The sequence below is a fragment of the Patiria miniata genome, unplaced genomic scaffold (assembly GCF_015706575.1).
Source record: "Patiria miniata isolate m_02_andy unplaced genomic scaffold, ASM1570657v1 HiC_scaffold_9, whole genome shotgun sequence".
In the NCBI taxonomy this organism is placed as follows: domain Eukaryota; kingdom Metazoa; phylum Echinodermata; class Asteroidea; order Valvatida; family Asterinidae; genus Patiria; species Patiria miniata.
Window position 1 is genome coordinate 23,529,644 of NW_024037076.1, and position 23,107 is coordinate 23,552,750.

Here is a 23,107-nt window from a genome sequence, read left to right on the forward strand (position 1 = left end):
TTTTTTTATGATTTGGTCACAAAATTTGATTTTATTTAAAAAGTCTAAAAGAGCCAAAGGGGGAAAAAAAACCACTGCCATGAAATAAAATATTATTTTTAATCAGACACTTGGTATTGTTTTTTTAATTTAAGAAATCTGAATGTGTGCCATTGTCTAATAGTAAGTAAAATTTTATAGTGAAGTTGCTTTGGTTAATCTGTTACCCCCTAAGTAGAACTTTAACCAGAATATATATATATTTCTTACAAAAACAAAACACAAGAAAATATGCATGTTCTATTTTTGAAATAAGTATCAGTTGCGTTTATCGTTTGCTCGCTGCAAACAGTAAAAGAGGTTTTCATCAAAGGAACCGGTAAAAACAATTAATTGTTTTCCCACGGGGCCAATTCTGCGGAACTGCTCCCTCGCAAATATTTTGCAAGTGCAACAGTTTTGTTTGGCATCGGTTTGGTTACCAGCCGAAATTGCATAGAGACATACTGGGCTGTAACTGGTACTCTGCCAAGCTCATAATAAATGGTGAGCGATATTTCTGCCTGGCAGCTCTACAGAATTGGTCGCGTGCCCTCCAGGGTAGCATGTGCGGATCAATGGATGGTTAGCGAGGGAGCGAGACGGTCTGCAGTAACGATCAAGCGAAATGGCCAGTCAACTCTAGATGAGTCATAATGACGGCTCAACAACTGACCGTTAGTAAATAACGCTTCCAATATTGCGGACTAAAAAGCTCCCTCAACCATCAGCATTCCAAGTATTACGCACATGCTATATTCAGTTTGCATAAACGTAAAACCGGTCCTTACAAAAAGCTGCTTTGTGTTCGTTCAGGGTTTTCGTGCAAATCAAGGTACGTGTACCATTTAAAAGAAATGTTTAAAAGCAGAGGTTTCATTAAAATTTAAAATTAAGAAATAACTCAAAACAGTTTCTGTGCTCATTGTTTTTATGTGCACTGCACACCATTATAAACAGCATGCATGTTGTTTTAAAATAAATACTAAGTTTCATAAAAAATTATTACTATTTAAAAGCTCGAGTCAAAACGTTGTTGAGGAAGTTTCTGCCATTTGTAACACATCTAGGCTTAAAAGCGTTTACACACACATACCGACGAGCAAACAAATCATGACTTTTTAAAGGTTTTTAAAAATGGACTGCCTCCTAACTCACAACCAAAACAAATATCTTCTTTCAAAGGGGAACTTCAAAGACCAAAAAAATACCAGAATGTACAGTGAGTACGGTCCCAAACCTGTTTGGCAAATGGATTGGCGCAAATAAAAATACGGACAAGAAAAATGAGGTTTGACAAATGAAAAGTTAAATTCTCCATTTCTTTTGGTAAACAATGAATTGACTGTGTGTGCCTCTAGGTCTTTTACAAAGACGTAATAATGCAGCATTTGATAAAGCTAGGCATTCAGAACACACTGAGGTCTTTGTTGATCTCTTGTATATGATGTACCGTGAAATACACAGAGCAAGCATCATTTTTTTCCCCCAAAGTCTGAGGTGGAATTGCGGTAACAATGCTAGCGATTGTACCTGGCAAAGGGAATAAAATCGTACGCATAGTAGATTCCAGCGAAATCACTAGTTATATCATGCATGCACAATTTTGAATGTCGTTTCCCTGCCACTGTGACGATCGACAGCATTTGTCACGGCAACGCCCCTAAATTAATCCATCCCCATTGTTGAAAGTTACCTGCGGATTTTTTACCACTAGCCGCGGCACAAATCCTGAGAAATGGAGTTAATCAATGGTAGTGACCAACGGTATGGTGCCATATCCATGGGGATGACACTTGATGCCCGTGCCATGGATACAAGACCAAAAAAAACGACCGGGGTCAGTTGCAATTTATTCCAAGTACATGATCCTGCATGCGACAGCTGGATTAAGCCTGTCAGAAGCATCTTATCTGCACTTTTATGTCCTGAAGTTGCGGTCGGACACAACGTGTTCATTAACACGAATTGGATAGTCGCCAATATATCGCTGTGAATTAACAGATTTTGTATCAGTCTTACTCGTGCCACTGACCAATGTGTGAGGTTTCGGAAAGTCCGGAGGCTTTTAGCAGTTCCAGCTGCCATATTCTTAAATACTAATTAGCAAGTCCTGCTTTTGGATTTAATTTATTTTCAAAATCTTCAGTTTTGTTTCTTTAGTTTGTTGTTTTTGAGAGGAAAAAAAATGTTCAGTGAGCTTTCCGAAACTGGAATGGTTCAACGATGTTAGATTGAGGGTAAAACCCAATCCTAAATATAAGCAAATATATAAACAAACAAAAATTATACTTTTGAAGTTATACTATTATTAAATTATTGAGGGAAAAAAAGGCTTTTAAGCCCAACTTGAAAATAATACTCAATTGTTAAAAAAAGCAAAGGTTATAGGTATTTTTTCTACTTTGCCAATTCGGTGAGAAAGAATTACAACACGGGAACGTCAAATTCATATCAGGATGAAACAAGACATCACAGAATATTGAGAATGTTGTTACAGACAGCAGTTTCCTCTGCGTATAAGTAGACATATTATTTGATGCCAGCCAGCTTTACTGCCCAAGGAGAACCACGTTTTTTATGGTGCGACAAACAGGACCCTAAACCGGTATAAATAGAGATGACACTATCGTGTAATGAGTACACTCCCTGGGTTTGGCCATGGGGAGAGATACAAAGGCACCGACCGGGTAATGGCCATTGTCATGTGCCATTGACCAAACCAGTGGGGGGGGGGGGGGGGGGGGAGCCCAGAGAGAAAGGGTACTACTGGTCAAAAACACGATTGTGAATACTTCCTTGGTCTATCGATGCTGTGTGCTCGTAAGCCCAAATCTGGTAGTAAATGATGCAATGAATGCTAACGCATGTGAACTATCCTGTATTTCAAAAACACCTTGCAATTGTACAATGCAATTGATCACGTTTTTTCGTACTTACAGTTCAACTGTTTTTTCAATTTTGGAAATCTGCCAAGAATGCCACCTGTGCATAGTTGGTGACTTACACGGTTGGCTACATGCCAATATCGTTTCCAACATTCATCTGTTCATTTCCAGGTATTAGACTTTTTACGAGATTGATAACAATGCGCATCCAGTTTTCAATGCAAGGTTGCTTCTAGATTTAGGCAAAGTTCCAAGGGAAGTGATCAATTTTATTTTCTTCTTTTTTCAAAGCCTTGGAACAGGCAGTCCAATTTTCTGGCTGGGCAGATCCAATTTTGATCAGCTGTTTTTCACAATGCAAGTCAGGTTGTAAAACCTGAACACCTCACAAATCGTGTCCACTAAATCCTTGCTTCCACCCCCACAAACGTTCCAATAATGATTTCATTTTTTTTTTTGGTGACGCGGGTGTAATTATCCCCCATCCCTTGTACACACACAGCGACAGTCTGGCTTCAACTCATTACACGCTGCAGTTGTTACAAAGGTCTTCCCAGGCATGGTTCAGGGAGCTGTACTGAGCATGCTCTGTAGAGTTCCCAGACCCTCAAGGGGTTGGCAAGTGGAGAGATTCCACTATCAACTCCTGAATCTAACATGTGACAGTGTCCTTACACGGTGGACCCCATCATGTGATGTCACTTTGGGTGATAACGCTGGCCCTCTGAACTCATAAATAAATAGCGTCTGCACCACTCTGTGTGGAGAGGTGTGGGGCAAATCCTGTCCTGTTTGTGTTTGTATTCATCCTGATGTCCTTGCAATGCTTTCTCACCCGATTATCAACTCAGGAATGATACATGTATTTACACATTGTCTGGAACTAGTCTCTATTGTGCATAGAAGCTATTTTCTCCTGGAGATCATTGCAATTCATTAAAAAGTACATAAATAAAATAAATATCAATCAGAAAGAGATGAACATTGTTGATTTGAGGTGAATATTGGTTTACCTTTCTTAATGCTTGCTCTGTGCTTCACAGTCTACCATACACCCATCCTAGACTCTCTTAACTATGGCTGCCAAAACATGAATATTCAGATGTGATCACTGCATATTTATATCCAGGAATGTGATCTCATCACTGGCCGATGAATATTCATGTAAGGCTGATGACCTCGCAAGGGGTTTGGACCATACACCTATCCCAGACTCTCTTGTAACATGGCTGCCAGGACCTGAATATTCATGAAAATCCGGTCACGTGGTGGTGAACAATCATTGGATAAGTCTGTGACCTTTGGCATGAATATTCATGGTCGTGACCTGACTGGCTTGAATATTCGTAAAAGCTCCTCAGAGGGTTTGTTCCACAATGATGATTTCCTTCACGGTACTCACTGCAAGGCCACCATCACTCCCTGTCATTTCAGATGAACTGCTCAAGTCACTGTCGCTGTTGTACCCAATAACGTCGACGTCGTCTGCAGAAAAGTCAACAAAATGAATAAACATGAGATGCAAATTTATATTACAAGTTTTCATCCCAACTTTAATGAAACTCCCACAAAGCATCCAGGAAATTTGAATTTCTGTGTCACACATTAAGAACGATGAGAAACTCGCACATGTACATGTTATTTGCTCGTAACACATGATACCATGACATCAGTGGAGATATATGCTTGATAATTGAGAGCACGCGTATAGTCTACGTCAGCAACATGCCATGTTTGAGTACACACAGGACGGTCAAAAAGTTTGTTGAACCTATGGTTGAACTGACTTATCACACAACTTGTACGCATGCAGTTGTATATCAGATGGCTTCATGAGTTTACATTTCAAACATTGATTTATACGGTTGTATGTTTACAATGCAACATGAGCATAAATTTGTACATGATTTTGCATCATGCCTACATCTACTGCTTTTCATTGAAAGGAAGTCTGTACATCCACTGAATTTAGAGGGCGACTTCCTCACAACTTTGGAAAGACAAAACTATCAAATTGATGAATCACACACTGAGGGATACAAGGGATCAGTGGAGAACTATAATTGTGCGCCAGGAAAAAAGGGGGGCAGTCTGTGGCTATCCAGAAGAGACAGTGTTGAGTCAATTTCCAGTCAGTTCCTGTTTGGCCGACTGCAGAGTCTAAAAATACACAGGGACCTAGATGCCATTCGGAAACATGCCAAGGAATACTTGGCACTTGCACTTTCCCCTGGCTAAGCTGTGTGTTTACATGTCCGTGGCCAATCACGCGGTCATATATTCTGCGAGTTTTATGACTCCTGACTGTCTTAGTTGTGAAGCATGGAGCAATTAAACAGAGGTGAACATAGCTCATGAATGTCACATTTTTGGTTTCACTGAAGGCCACTTGATTGTCCTTCGATGCCATTAATATTTTTTTTTTTTAAGCTCTTTACGTTCTAAATGTCATAGAGACGCATCAACTTTTCACGGGTCGTGCACTTTGCGGGGGAAATAAATAATAAGTTGTCAGCTTTTCCCGAAATCGCTGCATAGTAAGCGATCTATGTTGTCAATGCTGAAAAACAGTGCGAAGGTTTGTATTTTATAAATAGAGTCAATATTAAAGCAGCTGCCATTTTACGACCCTGTGGTTGTGGGTTTTTTTACTACAGGCCAATTGTACATGTAAGTCAAAGCGCCATGTGAATGTACTATTGCGAATATTTTTAACATTTAATTTTCCTCTACAATTCAACTGGTTTTGGTTTTGCTTCTGTGCACATAAGTGATACATCACGTGTTCAAATTCATCATACCATCACAAATATTCCAATCTTTTTTATAACAAAATTCCCAGTGAAGCACGACCAAAAAAAATGTGGCAAAGAATAAGATTTAGTTACTATGATAGCATGTTCTATTCCTTCACCCCCTAGAGAGTTCTGTTTATCTTTAATATTGAGTTCAGGACTAGCAGGAACGCTTCAGGCCGCTGTGACTAAGTGCTGCACACCTTGCGACCAAATCTGAACGTGAAATACTTTCAAGAGCGATGCAATCATATGTGTATATTAAGCCGTCACTCGCCAATGCCTTGGGCCACAAATCTAAGCCACAGACTGGTCATCTGATCATACTGACCTGTAGTATGGATGACCACTGATTGACAATAACTTTCAAGCCACGCAATACCCTTAATCAGTTTAGACAGAAATGCACCAGCAGGGTTGGTTTATAAACCTGATTATTTATGGGTGTGTTTCCTTATTGCATGCATGCAGGCGCTGATAGTGTTTTCACTGTATAATGTTACATAATGCAAGCCCCAATGTTGTTTTCCTAGGATGTCAACGACCCACAAAAATGCATGCTATTAACCTGAGGTGTGTACAATGGGTGCGTGTGCGTGTTTATCCCCCATCTGTCCAACGCTGTGCATATTTACAAGCAGATCCCCGGAATGCAATTAGTTCTGGGAGGCAGTGTGCCATTATATATTGTTCATGCAGTATTATACAGCCAATCTTAATGAAATCCAATGGTCGCAACCACGTGTGCATTTAATTACACTACAGCATACCATGTGTGTCGTTAGGCCTACCCTGTGGCGTTTTTCTTATTGATCCAACCCCAGATCAACTCATTTTCTGTTGTTTATTTTGTGTGTAAGTCTGTGCTCTCTACCCTATAGCCACAAGGATTCTTTTTTTATTGGGATACAAATTAATTGTTGTTCTTCAGAAAAAGCTCATAGTCATACATACATGTACATAAACATTACCACAAAATTACACATTTCTGCACTGAAAGTTTCTTAATCGCATTTTCAAATCCTTGAAATTGAAATGTTGATTTCATGTTATTTTTTATTTTTTAATGTTGCCATCAAAAAAGTGCAATTTGAATGTCTACATCTGATACCAATATCCAGAAACTCATATGTATTAAAACTACAGCCACTGAATATATTAAGGATATAACTTTGGGGGGAGGGAGATTGTGTCCTACCTTTTTCTGAATCGTCGGACATTAACGATGAGCTGCCGGTACTGTCTTGTCTGATCTTGTGCCTTCCCGGTCCCACACTCAACTGGTCCAATCTCCTCTTCAGGAATCTTTGTTCCCTGGCTAGTTTGTCTTTGTGTAACTGGTACTTTCGCTCTTCCCTCTCTAGATTCTGAGGAAATACCAAGAAAATTCAGCATGAGAAACCTACTCTGAAAAATGCTTTTGTCAGTCCAAATCAGTTTGAAACTTGGTAATATTTAGGGATGTTTAAATAAACCTATATTCCCAACTTTGAAAAAATCCGAGTTGAATTATAGCACGGCCCTTGCATGGTCTTGTAGTTAGCTCCTTTACTGGTAGATTGTTTTCTTTTTCTTTTTTTCAACTTCATTTTGAATTTACAGTATGCAATGGATAGAGATAAAACCAGACAGCAAAAATTTACATCAGAATTTATGAATGAATTTATAATTTGGCACATTATGCATACAGAACATGGCCTGGTTATCCAAACAAATCTCAAAATACCAGAGCATACAACGACTACTGTGGATAAACAAAGTTACAGTTTATCAATTTCAGCGGTCGGTCTAATATTAGAAAAATTGCAAAAGGTCGCGGGTCACTCAATGACCCTAAACGTTCTTTCAGTTCCTCCACGGCCGCGTATCAGCTGACTGAGTGTAAACAAATCTTAGCGCTGCTCGCATAGCGGCGGAAGGTAACTCGGGGCCATTGCCAAATACCACACATTCTAAGATGCACGTCCAGCGTGCTCGCTGTGCTGAGTCAAGGGAAGAGACTGACACAGAGCTGACAGTAAAGACTGATGCCTTGAAATGGAGAGAACCCTCCCTCGGGCCAAGTCCATTTGTTATGATTGTGGCCCGGTTCTTTTTTATTTTAATTCGTGAGGAAGGTCAATTCTGAAACCAGGCTGGCCTGATAGTATTTGTTTTGAGGGGGGAAATGCATTTAAAGGCTCCCCGGGCAGCGGACAAACCAAATTTATGCAGGAAAGCCACGGTAGTAGGGCTTCTGGCAAAGAAAGAGGATAAATATCCACCGTGTATTCAATCCTTCTTCCATGACAAAAGCATTGCGATTGAAAATATTGAGAGAGTAAGTCGAGATAATTTTTTTCGGGAGGACTTACTGCAATGAAATCCTTGGCATTAGTTAGTAACCCCAATGTGGTGTGGCGTGCCGACTCTGTCGTCAGGGGGACAATTTCTTTTAGCCTTTCAAGACAGTTTCGCAAGTGCGCTCTCCTGTGAAAAAAAAAAATAGGAACTTCTGTGAATGAACAATAATTTCCGACGACTAATTCCTGCGACGACTGATTTCCTGCAAGAAACAAAAGGATTAAAGGCTAAGCAATACTTGTTAATAAAAAAACTGTTCCAGATCTCAACTTAAAAACTCTTCTAAATACTTTAAATGAACCAACATCTTTAAAACCTTTCCTTTGTCTGGAATTAAACTCTCAAGATTTTTCCCAAGTCTCAAAACCAGCTAATCACAGGGAAATGCCTTCAAGATTTTGAATGACTAATTGATATTCTTCGAGAGGTTTAAACTCTTTTGTTAAACAATGGGCTAGGTTTAAGTACAGCTAACACCCCCATTTGTGTCATGACAAATTGATTTTCCATATTAATCCCTGGCACATGGTTTAAGACCTGTCACAACTTGTTAGGGCTAAAGATTTCCCGAGATTTAGACGAGGAACAATGTTTAGTACGGTATCTTATCCAGATGGGTTTGTCCTGTACATACAAGCGCCTGGTTCATGCCTGGATATAACTGTGCAGGGATAATGCGGTTTGAAAGGCTAAGTACACACAGGGTCAAGAATGAATGGCAGGCCAGTTATGACACACTAGCGTAGGGTTTGAATAGGGGCCATAGGGCGCGTTATTGGAACCACAGATCTCTCAACACAATCATATGTCAGGGCTGTCTGGTTACAAAAAATAGACATTCTTTCCTTGTTGCTTGATGTTTCAAAGCTGGTTTTGAAGTATCACAACTCATTAAGGAAAAACATAAGAATAACTATACATTGTAATTTACGCGAGCGAACATTTTGTGCCAGATACAGATGGAAAACTCCTAAATTTACAATAAGGTCTTCCGAAAAATCTGTCCAGTCTTTCAAACTGGGGTTAGGACCGAACTCAGACATGACTCAACAAGTCTAGCCCACTACGTTTTATTGACAGAGGGTAGCATTTCTGTGGCTTACCACAAACTGAAGAACACCCAAAAGTTTACACCATTTTGTGGTTTTCTTTTGTACACAAATACCTGGTATTTTTATACATTCAATCAATGACAAAAATAACTTGGATTCAATGGTTTCAAGTCGCAACATGCCCATTTCACAGAACAAACAGTCTTTCTGAAAATCACTGCTTCTTTCTGACCAGCATTTTGTACAACCAACCGATTTCTAGGAATGATTTGAAATTGACGACATGGCCTGGTTGTAACTAGAAACTGAAAAACAGGGTTTGGTCTGCAGTTAGTAGAGAAAGACAAAAGAACAGTCAGATCACAACAGTGGTATTTTCCCAGACATTTCACTAATAAATCAACTGAACCAGTTATTAAACTGGATTTGCCATAACACAGGGTTTCCCATCAATTTCAATAATGTAATAAGATTAAAGCCGTCATCACAATTCCGCTCTGACCAAACTTATTAAAGCTGCATGTCAGTTCTTGCACTTCACTCAGTACATATCCGTTATGCAATGGATTGATCTACGGAGACCGAAGCCTATACTCCACGCTCACGCAGCACACCTGAAGAGAGACATGTCTAAACATGTCCAGACATGTTGTCTCGGGCAAGGAGGACAATTTTCGTCGACCCAATCACTATACGAAGGGATTTTTTTCAATCTCCATATTTCAAACCTCAAAATTCCGCATTACGGTCGGAGATTGAGTCATGTACAATACTGTCGATAATTATCCTAAATACATCAAGACTGATCAACTGCATTTCTAGTTTTTCGGTTCAACTCTAATTGGCAAAAAAAATGGGAAAATTTATTTCAGATGATTAAGTAAAAACAAGCCACAATACTCAATTTTCGGTTGAAAAACATGATTTTTTTTAAAATTTAGTGGAGAGACTACCTTCGTATCTGAAATACGCACAGGTCCACATGTCCAATTTTTGTTTTGAAATTGTTTGCCACAAGAATTCTCCCAATAGAACTGTACTGCCTCAGACCAAGGTCTTTCCATCGTATCTCACCCCAAATTAAATACAGGAACAAAGGAGTTGTCATGGATAAGATTACAGCAATGAATCAAAAATGCAGTCCCTGGAAAGCATGTCAAGGTCGTAGAGGTAAGGCACATCGTTGCTTACAACATCTGTGCAGGTACTGCAGCACATTTCCATCTCGCAAAAATTAATGATGCATACTTCTCCCTAGTCATAAACTGACTGTGCACGTACACTAGACGATCTTTTAAACCACACGAAAGCCAAAAAAAGACAAATTTTCCTAGGGTATTAATAAAAACCATGTAAAAAAAAGTTTATAGTGATCGAAATATAAACAGGGGCATTTCAACTCTGGGCTCAGTGCACGCAGACTGTACTCTAAAACCCTCAACACCTGAACATACATCTTAACGTGACCTAAAGCCTCTATGCTCTGACGAGTGGGTCTACTTGAACATGCTGCCTGTATAAGCTTGAACAGATTGTACGGCTAAATGCCAGGCCAGGGGCTCTATTAATTGGAAACAACCCGCTACACTTCGGTCTGTAAAACAGGATGTGCATGACTATGGGTTTGGAACAAAGACAGCCTGGACTGTAGTTTTCAATGAGGCATTGTTTTAGGAATTGCATAATATTTACTTTAATAGCTTTAATTCGGGCAGAGATCTCTGCAGTGTACAATGTATTTCCATTATTTTTTTATGGCATACAATAGTACAAATATGAGAGGAAATCAGCTGATCTGAGGAAAAACTATGTGCCTGTTAATTATTTCCTAATTGATGGGGAAATGGGTAATTGAAAGTCACCTTTATTTATGTTTTTTTTTATTTTTTTTATTTTTTTTAAATAAATTTTATAGTGGAAACAACTTTCATGCTGTGTTGAATGATATCAATGAAATATCCCAAAAGCAAGGAACTTTTAAAGGTTTGAGAATTTATGCCACAAAACTATCAACTATTTCTTCTCTTGAACAACATTTATCTCGTGATGAATGTTTGTATAGAGTAGAGTTTAAAAATCACAGTAACTACCTGAATTCAACAGCAGGTGTTCCTAATAAGGTCAAGCCCCAAAGTTAATCAATTAAGTCATATAGCCCTCTGTTCAGCAACCTGTCACTGTGTGCCATGCCTACTAGCCCCTCCCAGTCAATTCAGCCCCTGTCAAGTTATCCTTCACCCTAGCCATTAATGGTCTGGATGTAACTCCAGCTATAAATCAGCACCTAGTACTTTCTCACTCGAGTGCAAGCACATTCTCCGAGTGTGAAAAACCTTACCGTACTGTACATGAACAAACAATCACAACTGATATGGGCTGTACATCTCCAGTACACAGGCTACATGATGTAGTTCCAACTCCGAGTCAAAGCGAATGTCAACTGAATTTTTGACATGTAAAATGTACATAGCAATTTTTAGCATCACTTTTTCGAACTTGGCGAGTTGCGGTGCGAAGGTCTCTTGGGTCGTTTTGCATAAGTTTGCATTCATACAGAAAAGGCCTTTGGGTTATGCTGCCATCTTTTAACATTTGCGTACTTTCAATCTTAACCCCCAGTTTCAAAATCAAACTGGCATTTGAATTTAATGAAGCAACTTTTAGCCCGTGATGCCAAATCTCGAGGATATTTTTACATACAAACCCCATAAAGACAATAGCTACATGTAATCGCGTCTCAATCTTACTGAAACTTCAAAAACGTAACTTCAAAACAAGGTGAATATACATCCACAACAAAAACAACAGCCATTGACTACACCATGACTGAAAATCAGGTTACTGATAACTGAGATTCCTCGGAGCCAACAGGTGGGACACGTGATCCCCCACTGACAGTTAACCTTCCCCTTAAATGGCCTCAACTATGGGGACACAGGCTGCCTCAATGAAAGTGGCCTCAGGAGTCAGGGACTGGGTTCAATTATTGAACTACTTCTCCACTTCACTTTTCACCTTGGAAGGGAAACAGCTGTGATCGAGTCTTAAAGGGGCACTTCATCAAGATTATTTCCAGTTTTATCAGTTTATTTTCTGAAATACACCTTATTTGATAATATATTGTGTAATTCAAAAACCTGATTCAGTTGTGTATTTTCAGGATTTTAGAATTTGAAAATGGGTGTTTTTTTTTTCAATTTTCTATTTTTTTTTAAGTTAAGTTAAATACACACTTGGAGAACTGAAGAAAATCTGCTAAGTACTGATTTTAGAGTAAAATATCAGCAACAATATTACTAATCTGTAATCCTGTCATCACCTTTAATAAAATATAAAATTTGCTCAAGATTTTTAATTATGGTCAACATTACTTAAATGCATACAGCAGTGTGATTTCAAGCATTCACTGCTGTCCAACGCCTCCATAATTTCATTTATAGCTCGGACCTGGTGTCAGAAGTGATCAATAAAATCAGTCAACTAACAAGTAAGGCCACCAGATGCTTACACTTTTCCAGTTGTACTGGTTCTTCCGGAACAAATGCGATCAATTTGATTAAATACCAGGCCAGCTGACCATGTGCCAGTATGACACCTGTCTGCAAAACAAAACCTAATCTCGATTTTCGGGCACAAGGTGTCTACAATCCAATTTCTCTATCTAGTTGAAGCATTTAGTGTACTCAAAATCTAATTCCAGATTTATAATTTTCAAATGTAACCTTATCAAAGCAACAAAATCACTGCGCATCAATCACGTTTTGTTATCGTCAATAACCGTCTTATTCTCCCCCCCCCCCCCCAAATCTGTCGGTTAAATGGTCTGTGTTCAAATCAACCTTGGTTGAGATAACGTTAACGGTAACTGCGTAATGCTATTTTTACCCCAGTGATAACACTAACAGGGCCAACACAAAAATGTCCAATTTCTTTCCACTTCAGCACTGGGAGAACGCAGAGGGCACATACAAACAGTCACTGGTAGAGCAGGTCAAAGATCGTAACGAATCCAGGGTGTTCAGTCCAAAACAAGCCTGACAGATGCATTGTATTGGGGGCTGCAAGTACTGGCTTGCGTTGGTAAACAACTCGTGGGACAATGGTCGGCTGGGTGTAGTGCTTTTGAGTGTGTGACTGAATTATGCCTCGCAGGTCAATCTGTGTGCAATTGTTATTGTAATATTACAGCATGGTTGCAAGTCACATGCATTGCCAATGCTTGGACTTCCTGATGCCGAGAAAGCATTTGCTGTATAGGCCTACAATGTAGGCCCTAAACATGTACCAAGATGGTATTTCCCAAAGTCTGTGTAGAAAGTGAAATCGTTGACGATGTTCTTTTTAATGTGTATTTCACCTTTGGGAACTGAAAATGTTATTTCTGGAATATCTTCTGTTAAATGCTGCATTCTTTGCTTGGAAAGGGAGATTACGGGCACAGATTTAGTGAGAATGCTCTCTCGGTGACGTGAGAACAAAATACCAATGAATAGAGCTTAAAGAGTTCCTGACTAAACGTTACAGCTTTATGCCACGGGAAAACCAAAAGCTATGAAACCAAAATGCACTTATTCCATCACGTTGATTACCTGCAAAGCTTTGCACGTCAAAAGTAGCTATAAACCTGAGCTAAGCCCTAAAGCCGGATATAACATAAGGTGCACACAATCTTAAAGATTGGGGTGGGGGGGGGGGGGGGAGATCGACAACTAGGTCCAGTACACATGTGATTAATGACATCTAGACAACAAGTACAATGGAGGGGGCCCATTCTTGTTCCCCTGAGCCCAGTGACTGGGTCAATCAATACAGGGACTTGGCAGGCAGCCAAGACCTGGGCTATAGTAAATCTTCTCCGAAAGACTCCAGCAAGTGTTGCTGCACAGGAATCGGATTACTGAACGCCTCTAACCCCCTTGCCATTTATGTTTTGCTGTGCTAGCAAACTCTTGAGAACATACACAGTGCTCCGAAAACTTGGAACTTGGCAAAGTCTGCATTGATTTGTAGGTAGGCTAATAGGTGCGATTCAACTCGTGAGCCCAATCCTGAACTTTGCATGACTGGGGTAAACAAATTACATGGCACTGTGCCAAAATCAACAAATCTATATGGGAAGGTACTCTGAAGTGAACCCCAAATCAATTTGAATAGAATAGCCCCTACACCCACACAAGGACATGCTCTGGGTACTTTCCAAAATGGGCTAGGTTGTAAACAGCTATAATGGGACTTGGGCTGTTCTTTTGAAACCAAAACAAGTTGGAACATGTGACTCCACATCTCCTGAATGCCCCAGAAACTTTTGAGTGGGTAAACAGCAACGTGGCGATGTGCAATCGGTATCAGTAGCCAATGACAAAACTGCGAACGGGGGCTTTCTGTGACTTCATGCCCAACTCGGTACTATTACACAACTGGGGAAATTATCGTTATTTGTGTGGATCTAAATATAAACCTTATCGAAATGTTAGCAGATGTGACACATTCTGGGTGAGATACGGATTTTCCAGAGTGAGCTCACGTGTTCAGACAAAATAAGTTAACATTTGAATAAAGCAATTGTTCGGAACCACGGAACTAATAAAATCCATTCAATTTCATCATGATATGTTCCCCTGGTAAACACTTTTCTTTCATTTTTTTACTTTGAAAAAACCCACCTGCAAGGCATTCACAGAAATAATATGTAGATAACTTCCCTGTTAAAATTCCATTTGTTAAAAATACCCTTACTAAATTTAAAATTTCTACATCCTCAAAATGTATCTAATTTAGAAACTTAGGCCCTATAATGGAATATTTGTGCACCCCAGTTTTGTTTAAGCAATCAATCATATTTTTTTAAATAGAGGCCTTCCCATCAGGTAAAATAGTATTTGTGATTGTACATTTACTGCAAATAGTCAACTCTAAAACCATTGGGCAAAAACCAGTTTTCTTTTAAATTACAGAACTTTCAGTTCAGAATTTTCTAATATGCTGCAAAGCTATCATCAAAACTATTATCAAAGCTGTGTGTTTAAAAATGAAGTTTTAAATACGCAGGGTTTTTTTTCCTCAGTTGGCACAAATTAAGTACATTTTGCCTCAATGTTTTAACATTTTAATTTATTTTTGATCTCATTGGTGAAAACAAAATGTAAATGTACATCAAAATGCTGGATCAATTTCCATTGTTTTTGCACTAAGTCAACAAACTTTTGCAGACACAACAAAACTATTTTTATTCCTGCTGTTGAATCAGCAGAAAATACACCCAAAAATCGTAGAAAAAAATCCACCACTAGACAAACAGGGCTACCAGCGCCCACAACAAACACATTGGGAAATCTACAAGGACAAGCCCCTTTGACATCATCCCTACCACCACGCATGAGTAATGAGGTAAAATCAATACCTCATGCATAATTCATGAGGAAAATGGAGGGAAGGCCAACAACATACCAACGGTTGTATGGGCTAACTGAACTGTACACAAAACACAGCTGTGATACATGGGGGTCCGTGGACAGCCTAGCAATTTTGTGGTTAGGAGTACACATGTACATGTACTGTGTGTAATATATATACAGGAAATGAGGTAAACATGTGGACGTGACACATTTACACATGCACTCACCTATTTTTCTCTAGTTCATTGTGTGACGACCGACTGAATATGAAAGAGAAAAGAACGCATTGTTTAAGATCAATTCAAGGGAACAGCTACATGTAGAGTTAACGAATCGCTAATAAACTGAGTACAAAGTGTTGTTTCTTTTGGTTCATTTGGCGATCAAGCATGTTCTGCACACTAAGTCTCATTGTTTCTTTGATCATAAAAATCAGCATACAAATTCAATATCATGTTAGGCTATTTACATTCAATGTAGAAGAAACTTGGAACTTATTGATGGGCATGTACATTGTTACTATATTTTTTTTCAAAACACAATAATCTAGCTTTGAACATTTCTGGTAATTATCCAAGAGGTGATGAATTTTGTCCAAGATGGAAAATGTGTGGAAATGTTTACAGCATAGTGTCAAAAACTGTATGCCTGAATCTTACTATCCCTAGCCTTCATGATATGATTTAAAATCAACAGAAAAATAAACTATCCAAGACTAATTTAAACACATATCATTCAAAAGATACAACTTTGTGACCAGTCTGTTTCTAATTTGATTAAAAAATAACTAAAACTAGGCCTAGTTCTACAAAGAATGCAACCGAAACAAATCACTGGTCACTTTTGACCAAAAGTATTGCGTAAAAATTAAAATTACGGAAAAAAATGTTGCAACCTGATGACACTTTTTCTTCATATAGGCTTATCATCTCAATGATAAGGTCATTCATTGCAAAAATGATATAAGACATGAATCTGGGACTGAGAAACATTTGTAATTTTTTTAGGAAACACTTGGAAAATGTTCTCGACTCTCCATTGACTTTGTACACAAACGCAGAAGTGACGTCAGGTTGCAACATTTTTTTCCAAAATTGCTTAGTTTTATATCATCAGTTTAAATTTTAGGTCTGTCATGTCTGTCTCAGTGTCTGGTTTTAAAAAACAGAGTAACGTTAGCTTATTCTCAGACAAAATTCATTTAAGCTTTTTATTATTGTCTTCGCGTTCACACAATCTTCTTAAAATCAAGAGGTATTTTTCATAGTTTCAGTTCAGTGACCCCCCCCCCCCCCACCATCCACCAAAAAAATGAAAAACTTAAAGCCTACCTGTTCGAATGAAGCCTCTTTACTTTGTTGAGTTTCCTTCTCGAAGATTCGGGGTTGTATGGCATTGTAGATGCATACCCGTGCTCTGTTGGAACAAGAGGACAAAATTAGTCAATTTTTGAAACTAAAATTTCAAGAACGTGTACCGATTAAATGCATTTTTGGGGGTAAATTGTTAAAAGCTGCGTCTCAAAATGGCGCACGTGACATCTGTCAAATTCGACATGTTCGAAAATTCGACGCCGATCAAACGATGAAAACAAAGCGATATTTTCGACTTACCCCTTTCCCTCCTCTCCAGGAATTCTGCAGCTTGAAGTAGTTGCGTTATATTCGTCATAGCCACCGCTGCCATGATGGATGAAAGTAAAATTCCAAGATTTGGAAGCTAAAAAACCTGGAAGAAATGTCGTGTTCTCTCATGTACGTGCGTGCTGCGATCAGACGATCGTTGCGTTCTGTTTTTCCACTCGTGTGTGTGAGTGCGCCAGCGCACGTTGATATGACATGCAGAGGTCAAAATGCAAACAAAACGATCACGTGCCGGAATTCCACCATCCGATTGGTCGGCAAGTCCGGGTAACCGCTGACTATTTTTAGCCGGCCAATCAGCGCTTTGTTGTGCTTAGAGGAATGACATGTGAAACACACGTGGGTACCGCCACGCCCAGCTGTTAGCTCCAAAACATCAACAAACCTGCAACGTGCTCAATAGTGTACATGCCATGCTCGCGCGCTGAACCCGTACATGAGCAGGTTTTCCGTTCCTCGCACGCGATCTGGAGATCAACGTAAATTCAGCGTGCGTACGTGTCAAGTATGATTTTTATTTGCAGATGACTCCAAGGTCTGTTTCATAAAAATACATGTATATGGAGTTGGACCCCGGGAACGTTACAATGGAACATGCTAATGTGCTAAGTTCGCAGTGTTGATAATTTTTTTAAAGCTAAAAATACAGGAATCGAGATAATTTGCAAATTGAGCCTTGCACGTAAATAATATCAATCCGTTAAATAGCAGGTCCTCAACTAGTTGACAAGTACAAAAGGACAGTTTTCAACAATTATTGAGGAAATTCTTTCCTGCAGCACATTTGTGCACTTACCTTTGCCAAACCCATGTACTGTTTTAAAAACGGAGAGATTTGCCTGAAAAATATGCGTTCATCATTGTTGATTTACAATTTCATAGTCGATCCCCTTTCAAAGGCAAGTGGAATTGCAAGCACAGTTATCTAAATTGCTTTTGAAATTTTAAACTTATGAAACATGTCCAATAAACTATACCCTTTCCTCAACCCCACCCCGACCCCGAAACCGATCCCCAAGCACCGAGTTGTAAAAACAATCCGTAGGGACATTCAGTCACATCCAACTAAAATAAATCATTCATAAATGCATCTCAGTCCGACATGACATACACCATATATCACGTCAGTGCTGCTAATTACTAGACTCCTCTCAAGTTCACCAAAAACAATCCCTTTTAAGTGTAACTGGATATATGCCATTGTTTCAAACAGGTGTCCAAGCGTGCTGTGTAACTGAACATTTTGCAGGTATGTCCAATATCGATTATTGGATGTTATCGATATGATTCATTACATTATGCACAAAATGTGTTTCATTTTTTGGGGGGCAAAATCAAGGAAGACAAATAGTACAGAGAAACGTAGATATTTATTCATTCGACCTTAGAGGCTTTAATGTATAGCTAGCATGTTTTTTTATGAATTATTTACCAATTTAATTGAGTTATAAAAAAAACCTGTAAAAATTGTCAATGTATTCGTTCTTTTTGGCATTACTTATCACCTATAAGTTTCCCCTCAAATTTCAGATTTTAGCAAAGGCCAAAAGTAAATGAAAGAATTGTGAAAAACTTTGCCGTCACCGGTAAATACATCAAAAATCCTTGAAATATATCGATTTATTATTTTAAGTACTTTACCACATTTCTTTCTTTTTCTAAATCAGGATATTGTCAAACAACACACAGTGCTTTTCAAATGAAATTATAGAATTGTACAGACTAGACACAAACAAGTTGTAAACGTGACTTCTTGCAGTGGCCGGAAAAATAGAGTATATCGATCAATTATAGCATGGTAAATATGCACGACCTTCCGAGCGGATTATAACGTCGATATTGCAGGAGAAAATTATAGTCCATGAATACGAGAGATTTGCTCCACACACAAACAGAAACAGGACGATTACGGACCATTGTAATTATGTTGTTTAAAACCTTTAAAAAAAAGGGCTCGGACCCTAAGACAAATCTATAAAACTCTTATTGAAGGTCGGGTTGGGTTGGTTTATTATAACCGTTTGAGGTTTCTGCTACTTTTATCTTGTTTCTCTAGGCTACATGCATAAAGAAGTATAGGCCTATCATAACTTGTACTTCTAAAGTTGGAAGAGTCAACCACACTATGGCCATGGTCGTGTGGATTCGATTCCGAAACCCAAGTTATAAGAACTTTTACAATGTTTCATCGGTTCTTTTGCTTGTGAATGTGATAGCGGAAACATGCAGACTATAAGGCAATTCATATTTATACTGTAATACATTAAACCAAAAGGGATATATAGTAGCCTTTGCCCATTTGACATGGGTTTGGGGTTTGTTTTGTTTTATCTACTGTTATAGCAATGAGTTTTCCTTGAATTTCATTTAACAAGACCACGGAGGCTGTTGGTTGCTTTATTGACACGCCCCCTCCTTCACCCCTTTACCATTTTTCAAGCATTCTTCATTTTGATTTTTGTTTTATTCATCTGTGACTTATCTATAGTTCCTAAAGACCTGGCTTGACATCACATCGTCTTAATCCCCATAAGATGTCTTCGTCACAGAGTATCTCGTGCATCCTCCATCCTATCATCAAACCACGCCCACAATTCCATCCCACCTCCCTCATCTTCCCCTGCTCCATCTTCACCTCTCCTCACGTCCACAGCTGCAAACTCCGTCCACCTCCGGTATGCTTTATCCCCTCTGACCGCAGTCCAAGGTCGTTACTATCACCTAATCACGATCACGAGCGGACTTTTGAAAGTACCGTCTCCTAGCTCCAGGAGACGGGGAGGTTCATCGATCCGTGCCGGTATCCCTTCCGCCAAGGACACGCTGCTATAATTTTCCATTAGCGGAGTTGGGTCAAGCAGTGTGCACAAACATTACGACCTGGTCATAAAGTGCATATGCATTATGAAACCACGGATGGGCCAGAAATTAATCCATTCACATTCCCGAAGAAAATGGTATTATGAAGCCAGCGAAGGGGAAAATTACAGGCCAATGAGGGATCTTTGCATGATGTGATGCATTATGTCTATTACCTTGCAAAGTAGATGCTTTATTCTTTAGGTATCAATGTGTAAAACAAAATAATGCAATTGAACAATGGTTAACCCAAAATGCTTCAAAGGAGCGCATGCGCATTCACCCGTACCAAAACTAGACACTGATCATGCGCAGAAATTAAGACCCGAAGCACAGAGAGGTTTTTCAGTATTGATACGAGAATTGGCGTTTTTGATTTAAAAAAAAGTGCTTTTAAAGAATCAACCATTGATGGTGAATTTGATACACCGTGATGGGGCTATTATGTAGGGGATATACACGGACTTGGTCAAGTAACTACAACTGCGTGATACAGGGAATGGTATGATTGAAAAAATTGTTCTCAAAGCAAAACAAATAAGTCTTTGAGAATTAAAAAAATAGTTCTGAGGAAAGGTCTTTATGGTGAAAGTGGGTGGAAGGGTGTGGGTAACAAGTGGTGACGTGGTAACAATATACAATTTATCACGCTTTGATAAAAAATCGTACCAAAAATTAACGAACAATACATTTCACGATACCATTCATAATAGTGGCTCCCCTTCGCAGTAGACAACCAAACATTTTTTTAAAGACATCCTACAAAATCGAAGGGCTATTTAAAAATCGTCGTTGTTAGCATAATTTGTTGGATAATTCATAAAAATAGCATCAGGCCAAGCGTAACCTGCATACGCTTAGTTAGTAAACCATGCATGTATAACATGTCCTCAGGCCCCAAGTTGCATAATAATATGCACTTTATGAGCACGTACTCGACGCATGGCGCCCGCAAACGCGCGCGCTCATGCATTATGCAATAGTACCCCCACCCTAACCACATCCCATTCAACCCTGCACGGTACCCGCTAAAATAATCAAACAAGCAGAAGTTAGTTTCCTTGTGTGATCCATAATTAATTCTGTCCATAAAATATGGATCTGGGACCGCTGGAAGGGTTTATCTTGCACTTGTTGCTTTCTGGGGAGGGATTATATTGTGCCCCAAGGCACTTTATTTCTCCGTCCGGATTCTCGCTAGTCTGAGCATGGAGGTATCGCCCGTTGTCCATGGACAGTCTCCGGTTTAACGTTCCAAAAAAACGCGGTCGTTTGTTGTTTGTCATGAATAATTGATCGATGTTGAATAGAAAACAATCATTTGAACCGAATTCGCATTCAGTTTGTTCAATCTTCACATAGCAGTCTATATATCATAACAGGACTCTACAATCAAGAATGACACAACTGACACCATTGTTGCGACCAAAAATGAACGACCTCAATTTGCATGCAAGTTTGTTTTCTCGCCTATTCCCGTCATTTCTCGGCGCATTCACCGCATCGAGACTTTCTATTTTTTTCCAGTAAGGAAAACGATTCAACGATTTTTGTTCGGGGCTTTTTTTTTTTTTTAAAAGAGAGTGCCACTTCAATTAATTAATAACCTGATTATGATTTTGTCGACCAAAACAATATTTTTTAACGGTTATCTGTGTGCACAGTACACGGCTACGTGAGTTTCGTGATGATTGTGCGTTTCGTGTTGCTGGCATTCGGCGAAATTTACATCCAAAAACCGCTTCCCGTGATGAGTCAAGTATACTCTGGAGTCAACAGTGGTAAATTCTAGTCAAATCTGTTGTTTGGTGCTTTGACATGGAAATGATGGCTTACCACAATGACATCCTGTAAAAATCGAATAATATATGCCTTTTATGGTTTTTACTTCCAATATGTGTTTAACCTACACACGGCTAAATCTGTGTCCGGTCCAGGACAGGAAATGCCTCTCAGGCCTACTATTTCCGACATCCAAAAATGTGACCAGGAAAACAAAAATAATTGGACGCATTCAGTCCGCTAGCTGCAAAGCCTAAATGGAACAGTTGTTGTGACAATTTGAATTAAATTGACGGGAAAAGGGCAGGAGGGGGAGATCTCGCAGGGGAAGGCCGTGGGTTCGGGTCCCACCGGCGCGGCAAGCGTGTTTTATTCCTTCTCGTACTCTCCCAAAACAGCACAGAATATTCATTGTTTATAAAATTATACGGTTTAGTGAAGGACAAACCATATGTCCATTCCTTCCTATGCTCCGTGTTTTATGAATAAATGCATTACAATAACTTCTGGAAATGAGGATGATTTTAATAACCCGAGTATTTCAACACAGTTCTGTGTCAATGCATATTGAGCAATGTCACTTTGGTTTCTGTATTTACGTGACTTGCCAATAAACGGGGGAAATGTAGCTTCAGATGTGGCTGGGAAATGCAGCAAATATTGGCTTGGCATACCAGAGATGTAAATACTGTATCAATGCCTGCTTTTCATCTCTGCGATATCAGCCACCTGACTGTCCTAGTATATCCTGACATCATCAATATCGAATTCGCTTATACCCCACAGTGGCTTGCAATTATGCAAATCAACCCAGCGATACGTCATCGCCAACTATGCCAAGTCCCCGGATGATCATGTAAACATTGGCAGCGGTTCAAGATCTCATAACAGCTCGGGTCAACTCGCGGAAACCTGGCCGTTTTCCAGGAACGTGTGAATGGGGGCTGACGTCAACGCACACAGCGCGGCGAGAGGGCGGGGATTGGACGGCTCTAACCCGGGCAAATGTTGCACGTCAGTAACGAGGGAGCCTGCGATCTGCCCCGGACTAGTTGCTGGTCGTGTCGTGCATTCAGTGCATTCATGGAGCTATGTGTTTATAGCTCCATGGTGCATTATGCAGGAAATATAAAACTGGGCAGAAAAAATATTTGGAATTATAAACACGGCATGCGAGATTGTTAGTTTGTTAAATAGGACCGGCCGTATGGCATGTGGAATTACGTGTATTGGAATCGCTCGCGTGCTGAAGGCCGTTCGTTTTAATGAGGTTTTTTTCTGAGAAATGAATCGATATTTATCATAATATTCTCGGACTGTGCACGCACGCCT

At 39.4% G+C, this 23,107-nt stretch overlaps 1 protein-coding gene across 1 annotated transcript; it reads right to left on the reverse strand.

Annotated features, from left to right (window-relative positions):
* Positions 1-85: 85 nt before the first annotated feature.
* LOC119720513 (max dimerization protein 1-like) lies at positions 86-17,312 on the reverse strand. Its single transcript, XM_038190201.1, has 6 exons — positions 17,105-17,312; positions 16,823-16,907; positions 15,719-15,751; positions 8,056-8,170; positions 6,900-7,068; positions 86-4,391 (listed from the first exon to the last, which is right to left on the reverse strand). Exons 1-6 carry the CDS (start codon positions 17,175-17,177, stop codon positions 4,264-4,266), a joined length of 603 nt encoding a protein of 200 aa, XP_038046129.1. The 5' UTR covers positions 17,178-17,312; the 3' UTR covers positions 86-4,263.
* Positions 17,313-23,107: the final 5,795 nt, after the last annotated feature.